This window comes from Heloderma suspectum, chromosome 5 (assembly GCF_057233095.1).
Source record: "Heloderma suspectum isolate Gila_16-S chromosome 5, 16-S_ref, whole genome shotgun sequence".
NCBI lineage: Eukaryota > Metazoa > Chordata > Lepidosauria > Squamata > Helodermatidae > Heloderma > Heloderma suspectum.
The window spans coordinates 66,607,274-66,623,321 of NC_139462.1; the positions used below are offsets into that span (position 1 = coordinate 66,607,274).

Here is a 16,048-nt window from a genome sequence, read left to right on the forward strand (position 1 = left end):
CTTTATGGCTGGGTTCACATAACACGACAACTCATACTTAAGGTTGAGTGTGCGTTGTCATTCAGCCGTGGGTGGGTTGTTTGTTTGTTTCATTTCAATACCGCCCAATAGCCGAAGCTCTCTGGGCGGTTGTTGTGTAGCATGAACCTAACTGCCTTAACAAACCATGGTTTGTTAGTGCGGCTGGGTTCACACAGCACAACAACCCACAGTTCAACAAGAACCCATGATTCAATGGCAACTCACACTCAACCTTGGGCTGGTATGCTGCAGTGGGCGTGGGTGGCCATTTTGAATATTCAATGCTTGGCCGCAGCTTGTGTCATGCAAACCCAGGCAGTAGGGGTTTTGCAAGGTTATAATACCCTTGCATAACCCTACAACAAACCATGCAGCCCTTCTGCCCAACAAGCTGCGGCCGGGGGTTGCATATGCAAATCCTGCCTTGCTCGGACTACCATAGTGGGCTGTTTTGATCACGTGAACCACCAACTTGAGTATGGGTTGTCGTTTTGCGTGAACCAGTCTACTACTGTTGCTTCCCAGCAACTGGTATTCAGCAGCATACTTTCTCTGAACCTTGAGGTTCTATACAGCCATCATGACAATAGCTGTTGACATCCATAAATAGCTATTGGCAGAGTACATAAATTTGTGTAATCCTAATGACTGAATAATAAATAACTATGAAGAAATACTTCCCTTTGCACTGAATCTGTTGCCAAACCATTTCATTGGGCGACCCCAAACCCTGGTATTATAAATGAAGGAGGCAAACTTTTTCTATCTTTTATTGATTGATTGATTGCATTTATATCCCACCTCTTTTCCTCTAAACCAGGCATAATTTTATAACCTCTAGTATGTTCCCCCTTAGTACCCCTTTTTAATCAACTAAAAAGACCCAGGCTCCATTCCCCTCTTCATTTTTCTTGCCTTTTTCTGTCCCCTTTCCAGTTCTACGATACAGTTTTTGAGATGGGCTGACCAACACTGTACATAGTATTTTAAATGTGAATTTATGCTAGATTTGCATAAGGCCATTATGATACTGAAATTTTTATTTTCAATCCATTTCCTAATAATCCCTACTATGGAATGTGCCTTTTTAAAAAGGCACATTCAACATCAAATTGATGTTTTCATTGAACTATCCACCTTACCTCCAGTATCTTCTTCCTGGTTAGTCACAGCCAAGACTGCCATCAGTGTATTTGTATAGTTCAGGGCTTTTTGCCTGAATGTGTGTATGATCCAGTTCGGTCCAGTGGGTAGAATATCAGATTTGGATGTGGAATAAACAAGATTTTCATCTGTGAAAATCACTGGGTGATCTTGGACAAGTCACTGACTGTTTTTGTACGATCAGTGGAGGAAAAGCACCCGCCATTTCCCTAATTACCCTTGCCGTGGCATAGATTGCCATGTCATCCGAACCTGGCAAGGTGCACGGTGGGGGTGGCTTCCAAACTATCCTGTAACCCCTACAACAAGTCATGGGTTGCGGGGTGGTTTGAAAGGTACCCCTGCCGCGTACCTTGCTGGATTCGCACGACATGACAACCCACACCATGGCGAGGATAATTAGGGAAATGGCGGGCTTGTGGGGCAGGGAAAAGAAGCTACCATGGCTTCTTTTCCCCACTGATTGTCCAAACCCGAGCACTAACTTTCAGCCCAGCCTATCTCGAAGGGTTTCTGGAACTTCGGTGTGGAAGAATGGGATTCATATGTGATGAGTAATAGTAGGAAAGCTAATGATTTGATGTAACTGGTTGGTTTGTCTGAGTACATTCCCAGAGCAGAATTTGCTCCCCAGTGCACTTCCTATTTTGGCAGAAGTCTTTGTACAACCATGATTGTTCTTCGTGTTTCCCCATCCCCATTTTGGATCTGTTTGTTTAGACTGTACTTTTTTCATAGTAGGAAAGTAATAACTATTACCTAGAAGCCCTATTCAGGCATTATTAAAATGTATCCATGGAGGGAGAGTGGGGCCCTGAAAGCCGGCCTTTCCTGGCCTTCCCCCCCCCTCCCCTGCAGGTGTCAGCTTCACTCCTGACTTTCCCGTGTTGAGCAGGAAGGTCTGAAAGGGGATTCTAAGCATGTTTGCTTGAATGCACTTAGAATCCTTGTGACCAGAAACTCTGCAGGATGGTGCAGAGTTCCTGTGCATGAAGAGGATTCTAAGTGCCTTTAAGACGTTCCCACCCAACATGGGAAGATCAGGCATGAAGCAAGTGCATGTGGGAATATTAGGGCAGGACTAGCATGCGCAGCCTGCTCCCTCCCTCTCCACTGGTATAATTTAATCATGCCTGAAGAGGGTTGCAGAAGATCCTGAACTTGAGTAAACAAGTGGAGCCCTGCAACAAGTGAGAGAGAGAGAGTTTGTAGCCTTCAAAGCTTTCCTTTCTCAGGCAGGAGCCTTTCCAGACCTGGGCAGACTCTTCGCTTGAGGAGGGACAGCTGAAAGCCCTTGAAAGTGTAGAATGTCAGCTGGCCTGATCTGCACCTTCAAAGTGCCCAGTTTTCAGGTGGCGAGGCTACCCAGGACAGGAGAGCCTTTCCACCTGAAGTGGAGCCTGTGCTGTCTTCCCCCTGCTTCCCTACCCCCCCCCCCCAGCCACACACACATATGCCAGGTTTTGTTCTTGTTGTTGTTTTCCCCCCTCCACCTTTTTTTGTACTTCTGCAAACCTCTGTATTCTCCTGAGCAAACTGAAGCTTTCCTGCTGTGCATGGATAGTGCTATTTTGTCTGCAGTCATGCCTGAATGTCAGGAATAGATCATAGAATCTTAGAATGGAATATCTTGCACATTGTTGTGATGAGAGTGGTATCAGAAGTCAGAGTACCTATGATGCATCTTTTGGCGAGACACAAAGACTATGAATTGGCCTTTCAAATATCATCTGAATAGATCCAGAAAATATAAATACATCCACCTCTCTTTTCCTTTTGTGTGAGAGATGCTTCCTAACTATTGCTGTTGGGTTGTGATGGGCTAAAACCTTTGTGCAAGGCAAATTTTGGAAGATGTCTGTGACTCTTGTCTTCAGTTAAATCCTTGGAAGAATTTCATCGTCTTCATTAATTTTGCATTGTTTTTCACTCAACATCTGTAGAGGCCTGCTGTACAGGAAATGCATAAAGCAATGTCACATCTGCCTTTACACTCAAGCAGTGCATATTAAAAACAACTGTATAGTTGTGCCTTTGTGGAGCTGCATTGTTAAAGCACTCGATCTTGGTGAATTTTTTTTTGAAAACTCTGTCAAGTCCCATCAGTGCAGGCTTTCCATGTCCCTTATGGAAAGGTCAGACTGTCAAATCTCATCAGTCCATAAGTAGTGTCTCTCCAAAAAGTGTCTGATAGGGTTTGTCAGGACTAAGTAACAAAAGATTTCTGTCAACTCTACACATATACATTGTCTACAACCATATGCTAGGCTTAGTTGTACTGCTCACATGCCATTGACATATTTGGATTTTCTCTTTCTCTCCCTCTCTCTTTTACATAAGAGGTTTTGCTTAGAATTCGGCTCCACAACCAGCAGTAGAAGGTGAACTGAAACTCTGCTTGCAATTTGAATGCCCTCCCACACACACAGGCGCACACACACAGCAGCTCCCAGCCCTCTCCCTGTAGCCCCTTCTGGGACTACTGTAGTATGGACAACAACATGGACGGAGAGCAGTTTCTATTGATCATCTCCTATTAGCTGGCATATTCATAACAAGCAGCAGTCGGCTTTTGCTCTGTGGAAGAAAGCAAAAAGAAAGCAGCGCAGCTCAGTAAATGCAGACATTGCATCTTCTACCTGGCATTGTCAAAGAATTCAGCATCCTGAGAATACTGGCTTTTCTTTTTCTTTTTAAAAGTTGCTGTTTCCTGTAGTTGTAATGACATAGTTCCAATGTGTGGGATTTCCACTGATGAGTCCCATACACTTGAGATGCATTAAATGTAATAATAGACTGAGTTAATACACCAATCTTGTCCATATGCAAAACAAACAGTCCATTTTATTTTTAAACACACATTCAGATAGTTACCACAGCACAGCATTTCTAATCTACAGTGCAAGTACCTGCAGGGTATTTCTGTGATTAATTGAGCTGCGTGTGGAAACGGATATAGATCCCCCATTGTGCGTGCACTTTTTACATTACTCAAATATATTGGGCCAGTTTGCACATTGTGATAAGCCACCCTGAAAATAAGGTACGGTGGGGTTGCTCACTAACCCAGGTTACTCTCGACAGACGATCAGGCATTCTGCAGCTTGCTGCAGCTCATTTCTCCCTTAGTCCTCCTGCCCGCTTCCGACATATATCCCATAGGCCTTTGCGGCACAACCTTAACAGTCTACTCTGCTAATAAGTGCAAATGCGCTCATTAGCAGAGTATAGTTCATAGATTTTTTTCACCTTTAGGGAGATTTGCACAAATGTAACTTATTTTTTAACTTTTGAGGAGATTTGCACAAATTCACTAAAGTGCAGCAACTACTGTACATGAGTGCAGTAGTTACTGTGTTTCAGCAAATTTGCAGAAATCTCCCAAAAGTTCTTTAAAAATTAAATTATATTTGTGCACATCTCCCTGAGGGTGATTTTTTTAAAAATTGCGCAAATCTCCCCAAAGGTAGGGAAAATAAAGGTGTCACTGTCTAGGGAGGCAACAAAATGGAGGAATAAATTGACTAGTGTCATCTCAAGATGTAATAAGGGATATCATTAATGAGACCATGAGGAACAACTGTGTTTTTTGCTGCTCTTACAAAGCGGCTCTCTTACCACTTTCTGACAAGCCATTGTGCTGGGTTTGCACATCATGACAAACCACTCTGAAAACAAGCCACCTGAACAATCCAACAACAAGCCATGGGTTCTCAAAATGGCTTGTGTGAGGTTAACAAACCACGCTGAGGAAACTGTGCTGGGTTCAGACATCACAACATGCCAGTCTGAAACAAGCAAGGCTGACAACCCATTGTGGGTTGTTATGTGGTGCAAACCAGGTCACTCTGACAGGGAACATGGTAACTAGCACCCTTGCAGTAGCTGAGTCAAGTACCAGAATTTCAGCTGGACAGCACTGATATCAAAGCTATTGTTAAAAAAAAAGGTCTAAATTTTGGCCCAGGAAGAGTCAATTTCTGTTTTAGGAATAAATTATGCAAACCCCCAGCTTCTAAACCCCACCAATACCTAGATCTCAGTAGGCAGTGAGAGGAGGTTTAAGCTGCCCCATTTCTGTGTGCCAAAGTGTATGCGGGCAGGGGGCGTTGTATGTGGGAAGGTGGAGACTGTGGAGGAGGGGTGGAGAGATTGAGATCATGTGCAGGTGTGGAGTGTGTGTGTGCGTCTTTGCGTCTTTGCATACACACACATTCACAGCCCCTGGCCCCACATCTGACACCAGATGCACCACTCAGGGCTGAAAAGGTTGTGTATCCCATCATATATGCAAATATATTTATTTTATTTGCATAAGTTTGGAATGGCATAGAGCTATGCACAGCAATGGGACTCATTAACCCAGCTGTGACGTGCTGTCCTGTATTGTCTCCCCATATTCAGCCACTAAGCTGTCAAGCAAGCGTTTCCTAGAAATGAAAAGCATTCTGCTTTAAACTTGTTCTTGTAACTTCCGCTTGTAGGTTATAGACTATACAGTTCTTGTCTTAGGGTACGCTTCTGAGGACCTGCAGGACCTGATGTTGCTTTTTGCAGGAACCCTCTCACTGTTTATAAATACAAAAGATGACTCTTAGGAGAAGTGTACAGCTGCAGTTATGCAGCTTCTATCTCTTCTGATTTCAGATGAGATTGGAATAAATTTATCCGAGCCTTTGCAAGTAACTGTTACTGAAGTAATTGCTTGGGAATATCAGAGGAAAGAATGGCATGGCAAAAATATTTTCTCTTGGGGGTGAAAAGGGTATACCATGCACTGTCTTAATAGTAATTAACTGAATGGCTTCTAGGGGATCTTGATCATTGTCAGTTAGAAGAAATCCATAAATCCTGTGCACTGATGGATATCTGCAGCCTGATAGCTCATACCGGCCCAAGCCACTTCTTGTTTTGTAAATTTAGCTATTCTTTCTGTCATAATTCATTTGATGATTTTCCCAAGGACAAGAGCTTGAGGTTCCTGTTTTTCAAAAGATTTATTTTCACTGCAACTGGCCTTAAAAGGCAAAATGCCAGTAATATTTGCACATTCTTTTTGCTGAAAATTAAAATTGTGCTTGTCTTTAGTGGGAGTGTGCTAAAACAGAGGCCTGCCAAATCCTCAGCACAAGGTAATAACATTACTGAAGATTGAGAATTCTACCTTACTCTTTATTTTTTGTTAGTGTTGGCCCTTTCTCTCCATAATATTTTCTTCTTAAGAAAAGCTGGTCTTTTCACATTAACTTCGCAAAGAGTCTGAGACATTCTTCTACTAAATATATCCAATATATAGATACTGTGAAATGTCACTATAGCTTTGCTTATAGCAAATGCACTACCCCAATCTCAGAACTTCCTCCTCCTAAAGTTTGCAAAGGGCCCTTCAGCTTCTCTTCTTCACAAGTAACTTCCCATTAAACTCTATCAACTGACCAGACCTGAGACCTGATAAGACCCTGAATAGATGCAACGTCAACTAGTATTGTGTCCTATTTCTACCAGCCTTTCTCTTCCAGCATTTAGAGGCAATTGCTTTCCAGTTGTACCTTGAAGTGCTTCCAGATGAGGCTTTTATTGTGCAATTTTCTTGTCTCATTCACAAAATTCTACAGGGAGTCCAGATGACGACATCTTCCATTTACAACGCCCCCCCCCCATGTTTTCCCACTCTTCTTCCATCTCTTTTCTTACCACAAAAAGCAATTAAGGAGGGAAATATGGAATACCTGCACAGCACTATTGATTGGTGGCACTAGGAACCATCCATCTGGAAGCAGCCTTCAACACTGACTGCATTCAGATGTGGGTTGTTGATTCTGGGTTGTCATTATGTGCAAACGCAGCTGTGCTAACCATGGTTTGTTAACCATGAACAACTCATAAAGAGAGCGCACGGTTTGTTGGTGGGTTGTGAACTCTGGATTGTTTAAACCATGAGTTATTGTGATGTGCGAACTCGCAACTGTGAGTTGTTCATGGTTTCTTTCGCCAGACTACAGAGGCAGTGGGCAAAAGCAGTTTAAGAAGCCAGGCACTCCACAGGCAGTGGTGCTCTCACTTGCCCTTTGCCCAAATTAACACTAATGGCGAAGTCTGCCTGGCAGTGCCAACCAGGAAGATCTGCTCCCATCCCTTACCTGAAGCTCAGTGCTGCTCCTTGACAGCACTGGGGGAATTTTCAAAGACTACTGAGCAGATCACCTCATTGCCAAACTGCATGTACCAAGCTATCTCTACCCCACCCCTTGGAGGTCAAGGACTTAAGCTCTCTGGAGTTTACTCCCAAAATACATTTCTCCTTTCTGCAAAGTGGTCACGCTAGCTACCTCTAGAGGTCAAGAACTCTGTCACTGAGAGGTTTCCAGTGCTTTGGCTGGAGATGGGGAGTGGATGCCTTTCTGCAGTGAGCTACAAGCGGTGCTGGGAACAACTGATGAATCTTCCGTGCCATGTGTATAGAACAGACTAAGCAGGCAGTCTGGTAAGCAGGCAGCTGACATGGTGAAGTCCTGCCAGTATTACTGCACAGCAAAGGCATTCAGGCATTTTTGGATTGCATCATTGCCACAGCATTTTTGTTGAGTCTGAGGCATTTTTCAATCTGAAGAAGCTATATATATATGCAAAACAGGATCACACCGGGTTCCTGTAAAAATCTTCAGAAAAGACCCTTGGTAAAAGATTTTCCGAAGACCTTCAGAAAAGACTCTTGGAAAAAAGATTTTCAGAAAGTCTTCTTTGAATATGCTTTTTGATATAAATGTTCAAATTTTTTATTACATGTATAATAGTATATTTACATTGTTTTTTCACATTTATATTTCTGTTTAAGCACTACTCATTTTCACGAAAAGATGAATCAGCAAAAATTATGAATGATTGTGTGTTTCAGTATTGTTACATTATTAGATTAATATACCTAGATCAGTTTTCAGTTGTCTGCTAACTGCATTTTCAGAATTGGTTCTGCACAACTGTGGCCCTATTTTTTGTTCTATAGTACTACAGCACAGCAAAGGCATTCAGGATATGGGGAGGTAGTGGGCAAAGGAGATGTCGGGTGTCGGGGAAACAACCCAGTTATCAAGAGAACAAACGGTGGTTTCATTGATGGTCTGCCAGACAAAACCTGCATAGGGCAACAAACAATGGTTTAAATAAACCATGGGTTAGTGTGATGTACAAATGCAATCAATGTGTATTCGTCTCTTCTTTGACTGCAGACTTCTGGAGATTGCAGACTTCCTTTGGATTAATACATTTGAGTGTTAGCCATAATACTGGATGCTGGATGGAAAATAATAGCAAGGTGGCTTACACAAACAAGATCAGGGTGGAATTTGAGATCAACAACAAACAGTTAATGGTGGATGCTTTTCCAGGCAGAGAGAACTGAGAGACACAAATAAGACATGGAGTCATAGTGGGGAAATTATCTAAATTTGTGCTAAATGTAGGAAGTAAAGAGGAATGCAGGGAGATACATTGTAAAGAGGGAGGAATTATAGTCAAAAGCCTTGAAGGTAAGGACTTAGAAGTTTGAATTTCATTTCTACGGGAATCCAGCATAAGAACAAATAACATGACCAAAGCTTAAGATAAGCCTGTGATTGTATAAGTGTTAGCTTATCTGGTTACAGTTATTATACTTGTTAAGTTCTACAATTACATTTGGCAGAGAGGGTTCTTCTGTAATGAGACTTAGAAACCTAAATTCTAAAATTGAGAACTGGAGTCCTAAGAATTGGTTTTCTTTACACATAAATATGAAGCCCAGTATTTATGTGTGCCTGTTAAATTGTCTCGTTAATGTCTTACTTTTAAGAGGCAGTTAAACTTTATTGTCAAATTTGTGGGAAAATGAGACATGGCTTTTTCAGTGGTGGCCCCTTATCTCTGGAACCCCCCTCAAGAAATACATTTGGCTTCCTCCCTATTTTCTTTTAGGCAGGTTAGAGGACTTTCTCTGGTTAGAGGAGTTTGGGATATTTAATTTATTACTGCTCTTGTTTTTACTATTTTTAGAATGATTTATAATACTGTGATTCTGCTCTGGTTTTTTGCACTGTATTTTATGTTTTTCTTTTAGTCTTTCATTTTTAAAAAAGTTTTTAATATTTAGATATTGACATGTATTATTATATTATTATTTGTTTCAATATTTTTCTACTTTGAGCTGCCTTGGAAAATATTTTATTTTGAAAGGTGGCATAAAACTTTCTTAAAATAATTTTTACCATCGGCTATTGAGATCCTTCATGTTGTCTTCCTCATTCTGTATTTTTGGCAGTCAGAATGTTTTTATTTGGTTAGTTCATTATTTCCATTACTCTTTTGGCATCAGCATGTGAAAGCTATGGTAAGATTTCATATATTGTGTGCTTTTGCACTTGTAAAGGGGCAATGGTGTGTATATAGCTAAAACTACAGTGGCTCTTGGTGACTTGTTTAGATTAGAGGTTCCCAAACCATTTTATGTTTTGTTTTGTTTTTATTAACCTCCCTTTGGGTATAGTAGACCTTTCCCATGAAAGACTTGGGGGAAAGTGTTGCTTTGTAAATACAGTGTCTTCCCAAAGACATTTTGCATCCTAAAGACAGTATGACCTGGTTTGCACGTCACAGCCAATTCCTGAGTTGTTTAACCCAGGAATTGTTAGGGATATGTGGGAGTTACTGAGCGAGCGTTCTGCCTTCCTCCTGCTCGCCACTTCCACTTTCAATTAATTCCACTTTCGTGGGTTAACTCTGGGTTGTTTAACTCCCAAGTAACCCAGAGTTTTCATGTTTGCATGGCATGAAACAACCCAGAAACACACACACACCCCGCTGCCTCCCCTGTTCCTGAAAGCAAAAATGGACGAGTGGGCAGTAACAAGCTCACTTGCTCCCACATGCTCACAAACAACCCATAGTTAACAAACCATGGATTGTTTGGTCATGCAGACCAGGTCTATATGTTATCACATTTGGTTCATACATAGCAACAACCCAGGGTATGCTTGAGTATGAGTTGAATTGTGAGTTGTTACATGCAAATCCTACACTACGGTTTAACTCTGGGTTGTTAACCGGGAACAACCCAGAATTCATAATCCCACAATAAAGAATGGATTCTCTTCCTGGGTCGCTCATGGTTGACAACCCATAGTTAACCACAGTGCAGAGTTCACACGTAATGACATCCCACAATTCAACGACAACCCATACTCAACCTGTACTCTGGGTTGTTGTTTCATGTGAACCAGGTTTACTTGCCTACTCGTGCGGTACCTTCTTTAGCTCAGAGCTTTCACCTAAGAATCACTTGGACAGTGAGGGATCTATGGAGGGATTTTGAGTGTCTTGCAATGTGGTTAAAATGTTAGCTTATTTTATGCACTCTCCAGAAACCTATAACAAGTGTTGACAATACAAATTATTGAAGTTTTTTTTAATTGTAGAAAGATTCTTAATACTTCCTCCTCCTATATCATAGAAAACAAAGTGCAAATGCTCATTTTCCTTTCCATTGAGGGTAAAAAAAAATTGTTAACCAAGTGCACAGTGAACTGGAGTGCAAATTTTAAATGCTCTGAAATCTTTGACTTTACTTACTATAGTGCTTGGAGTTATCCAATTTACACTAACCCTCCTTATGTGTCTGACAGCCGCTCATTTTGCAAGTTAAGTAAGTCTTGCCTACAGTACAGACTTTATAACAATTAAACATTTTATGTTGCATCAGTTTCTCAGCGTCCCTAGAGACAAGCTCTAGGCTGTGCATTGACCACTGCCAATATATAATACTAGGCAAGCACTGGCAAGACAAACGGGTGGGTGTGGGAAATATGACAGCTCTTTCAGGGTTTCAGTATGGGAATCTATCTTGAGTCCATTTACAGAGAGGAAAAGGGGAAGTTGAAAGACATTTGTTTACTTCATCTACACTCCTGTGCCCTTCATACTGTTTGTAGACTAGTTGTAGAATATGTTTTGCCTTGCCCTGTGAGTTGTCTGTTTGCATGAGTAGACAAATGTGTCAACATGAACCTCAGCTACATCAGGTTTTTTCAATCTGGAAAATGCATACTTTGATCATGAAAGTTACAGGGTCTAATGTTGATAGTGACTGGCTCCCATACATTGCTGGTCACTTAAATAAATTGCCCTCGTGAGGGAGGAAGGTGATTGAAAAGAACATCTGAACTGGCCCATGAGTGAGGCCGCTCCAATCATTTAAAAACAAACACACACAAAAATGGGCGATTTCACCAGAAGGTAAAAGGTTCTGTAATCTCTTTTCTCATACATGAGCCCATCTGTGGTGAAAGAGAATGTGAGAACCATATGAATGATTTTCCTTTAAACTTAACAAGAATGTTCCATGGGTGTTATCAGAGAGACAGTTCCAACACCCACAACAGGTGGATGCCAGGGCTCTGGAACAGGGTGTGCTATCGACCTCCAAAGGATGGCCCTACAAATAAATGTAGTGGAGCAGCAGGTTCAGGAGGGGCCCAACAGAGCTACAAAGGAATGTGAACAATTAGTCTATTCCTATTGATTGTATTTCCACCCTGTGGCTGGAGAGATGTCTGTGGTACATGACTGAAGTTGCAAAGTTGGGATTTTTCTTTGTAGTGCACTTGTGGAAACGGTTGGTTTACTTTGATATAACTTTACTAACCTTACTTGAGCATTGGTTGAATATTAACTTCAAAAGAATAGCAAAACTTCTTTGAGCTGTTAAAAGCTATAAGAATTATGCCCTATGTTCTTAAAACCATTTTAAAAATGCAATTTTAACCCCTTTGAGTCTGTCGTATTATGGGTATGGGACTTGCTTGTACTGATTTTCTTTTGTTTCTTGTTTTTTCAGGTCAAGCAAATAAAGTAGCTAAGGTAGCAGCCAACAGATGGACTGGTGTGTCTGCGTTTACATTCCTTTTGCAGCAAAAATAAATTCAAGGGAAGAAGCAATCATTCATAGGACTTTAAAATTGTTAGTTGCCAGCTAAGGAGCAAGTTTGGCAACTAATGGGTTGCTAACAGCTCATAAAATCTTCTGTCATTGGTGAAGTTTGCCATCGCTGGAGAAAATGTTGACTTAAATACAATGCCTGCTACTCCTCATGGATGCATTATTATAAATATGTTTTGTCTGCTCTTAGCAGTAATCTTAATCATTGCCAGGTATAGTTGCAGGTTTTGTCCTGATATAAACCATTGTATATATTAAGCAAGTCCAATCTGTAAGACAGTGTAGGTAATGTGCAGAGTAGGAGAGTTTCTTCTATAAAGGAAGCTTATTTTTACCTGCAAACTAGCAAAGCACTTGAATTTAACCCAGTAAACACTGATTTAGGTGAACTTGGAGCACACAATGGCAGCTCTAAGCTTTGCACGGCAGCTCTTAGATCATGGTAAGCTTTTCATGTAAAGCAGCTGCCTCATGCAAAATTAGAATGGCTTGCTCAACACCAGACATCGACATCTAGGAAGATGAGTGGTGGCATACAAACTCTGTTTTTGCACGTCATAGCTGCTTCACATTAAACCTTGACCATTAACACTACTGTGTAAAGCAGTGGCCGTTTGTCTAGGGTTCATCTGCATCAGTTCTTAACCCTTGAAAAGTGGGAAGGAAAATGTGCACACTCCACTTATTAAAAGAATACCATGAAGATGCATCTTTAACTCAAAACGTGCAGAATATAAGTTGCTAATGCATTGAGGTTATCTTCATATGCCCTTCTCCTGGTACCCTCACCTTTCAAGTTAGGCTGGTGGCTATTGGGGAAAAGGCCACCTTGGCTAGTGCCTCACCTTTGAATGCCCTTGCCAGGGAGGCTCACCTGGCATCAACTCTTACATTTTTTTCTTCATCAGTCGAATACCTTTTTATTTTCCCAGGCCTTTTAAACCTTGGTTAATCTATTTTTATTCTCATGCTGCAGTTTTATGCATGCTGCCATTTTATTGTTGTTTTGGCTATCTGATTTTATTAGTTTATACTTTGTTGGCCATGGTTTGGGAGCAGCAATACTGAAGGGCTGAGTAAGAACATAAGAGCCCTGCTGGATCAGACCAAGGGTCCATCAAGTCCAGCATTCTGTTCACATAGTGGAGAACCAGCTGTTGACCAGGAACCCACAAGCAGGACACAAGTGCATCAGCACCATCCTGCCCATGTTCCCCATTAACTGGTGCACGTAGGCATACTGCCTCTGGGTAAAAATAATAAACCTTTTATTTTGTTGAGCAGCTCTGTTTCTCTTCATCAAGCGTTTGCAAGCAATATTATTCTAAGAACTGAATGTGTGCTAACTATTATGGGCTAGTGCTATACTGTTCTTTGTCCATGTACTGATGTCCTTCCTTGTGCTTTTCCACTTCTGTTGTAGGGGCAAGTACCAGTTACTATGTGAAGATTCCAATCATGGAGAGTTTCCTTAGACCAGATGACCTGTTGGAGTTTTGAGACTAGTGTGAAAGTTCTCATCTCCACATGAGAGGTGGAAATTGCATAATAACTGGTACTAATATTTCAGTGGAGAGGTGGAAAATGTCCACGACAATGAGCCAAGACCAGGATTCCCCAATCTGGTGCCCTCTTGATATGTTGGACTACAAGTCCCAGCACCCCCAGCCAGCATGACCAATGTTGGCTGGGGATTATAATCAGACATGTCTGGACGGTTGGCACTGGGTTTGAGAAAGCTGACAAGACATGGATAGATTGACAATATATTTCTTGAAAGCACAAACCCCTTTTATTTAATGTTCATGTTTTTTCCCACTTTGTCCACAGATAACATCTTTGCAGTCAAGTCTTGGGCCAAACGGAAGTTTGGATTTGAAGATGGCAAAATTGACAAAACATTTGGTATTCCGGAAGACTTCGACTATATTGATTAGTATGTTTAGAAAGGATGGCACATAATTTAATATTGTTCAAAAGATTTTGTTTTCATTCTGAAGTTTCATTTCCTTTCTTTCCAACTACTGTTTGTATTTTGATTAATAAAATGTGAAAATATTTTGAAAATATATTTTTCCTTTCATTCCTTGACCCCCCCAGTAATTTTGTATCAAAATGAGAGCTACTGATAAGAAAATACATAGGCAGACTAGATGTCTTGATGCCCACTGTGCTGGCTACGTGATGTAGGAAATGGGTGAGGCCCAGAGGGGAAAACAGAGACTCTGGGAAGACACATTAATTCTTCTGGAATATATTTGAAAAATGAGTCTTTGTGGGGTGGGGGATGAATTTCATTTATTTAGATATTTGAAGTATTTTACCCCATTCTTCAGACAGCTGTGATTTAGGATCACTGAGCTATTTTTAAAAGCCAGGTAGACCCCAAAAATGAGGCAATACAGATTATCTGAACACAGAAGGAATGCTGGGAATGCTCTTGGGAGATGTACACAGAGATCTTACCCTGGGACAAGCAGAAGATGCAGTAAATTAGTAAGATGTAATTGCAGTCCCACTCTGTGTGTGTGTGTGTGTGTGTGTGTGTGTGTGTGTGTGTGTGTGTGTAGAGGACCTAGATTAGCTGCCAGCAACTGGCACCCTAGGCAAACCATCCAATTGGCGCCCCAAACCTCAAGGGCATATCTAGGCTGAGGTTTTTGGTAAACTGGGAAACATTTTGCCCCTATTTTCCATTAATGAGGCAATCCCCCACATCTTTGGAAGCATAAATATTATAATTGAACACACCCAAAATGTGTGTGTGTGTTTTACTAGGCACTGTATTAGAACAGAGGGTTTGATAAAAGCAACAAAGACTAGTGCAGCTGTCCGCTCTGTGAAGGAACAGAAGTCCCATCCACAACACTCAAGGGAGGTCCCTGGAAGAAGGGGGTCCTGGTTGCATCGGGGCGACATGGCCAACAAGGCACCGCCAGCCCCTAGGCTCAGCCCTCTGAGGGCAAAGGAAGCAGCTGCTCTCGGGGGCGGGGGGGGGCTCTCCCTGCCTCCAACTGGAAGCAGCAGTGGAGCAGGAAGACATCCTGTGTCACCTGAGGGAGGACCGGGTCCCAAAGGCAGGTGGATGGCCTGACTTAGCCCCACCCTCCCCAGCTGGTCCCTTGCTTACCTCCACAGCCTCAGTCATATTCTCTCAATGCGCACAGGAATTGAAATAATGACATCCTCGTTATTTTATTTGTATGTTTTTTAAAATTTGTATTTTTTCCCACAAATTTGGCTCCCAACGTAGCTCTGCCTATATGGAATTAACTCCACCTAGTTCACCTATGTATATGGAAGGGCTGCCCCTGATGAGTGTGTGAGGGAGATAGACATGGCGCAAATGCTGTACGCTGGAAATGACTTCTTTCTTTGTCGATGATGGCAATTTAAATAATTGTAAGATTGTGTCCTTGATTAAAGGTCTTTCTACAAGACTCTGTACAATAAATGTATAGTTGTTTGTTCCATCTTCCTCAAGGTGATGCTACATTGCTTGATGTGGGGTTGTGAATTATAGGAGGAAAAGCAGAAACAACAGCCTATACTGAGGCCACCTGGCAGCAGCCCTCACTTGCCCATCTGGGGCAGCCTTCTGATTTTGTCCCATTGATCCTGTTGCATTACCAAAGCATGCTGTCCTGCTCTAGAGCAAGTCTTGGCTGTTTGCAAGCCCATACAGGGAGCGAGGCAATAGAGTAGTCAAGGTGGCAAGGAAATGGTCAAGCACACAGGTTTCAGTCAAAGGCATTTTAAGCTAAGGTGGGAGTGGTCAAAATCCAGACAGAGGTCAGAACACCAGTAGTCAGGCAACAAGGATCAGGCAGCAGCAGGAGTAGTCCAGATCACAAGCAAGAGGTCAGACACAGTAAAACAGTCAGGTACGTTACACAG

The 16,048-nt window shown here is 41.8% G+C and overlaps 1 protein-coding gene across 1 annotated transcript in view; it reads left to right on the plus strand.

Moving 5' to 3' along the window:
* Positions 1–15,623, plus strand: part of TRIM2 (tripartite motif containing 2) — a 126,002-nt gene extending 110,379 nt beyond the window's left edge. Inside the window, exons 17-18 of the mRNA XM_084856295.1 lie at positions 12,050–12,094; positions 13,982–15,623. Coding sequence (XP_084712421.1) covers positions 12,050–12,094; positions 13,982–14,088 — 152 coding nt within the window. The 3' untranslated portion in view covers positions 14,089–15,623. The remainder of the gene's footprint in view (positions 1–12,049; positions 12,095–13,981) is intronic.
* Positions 15,624–16,048: the final 425 nt, after the last annotated feature.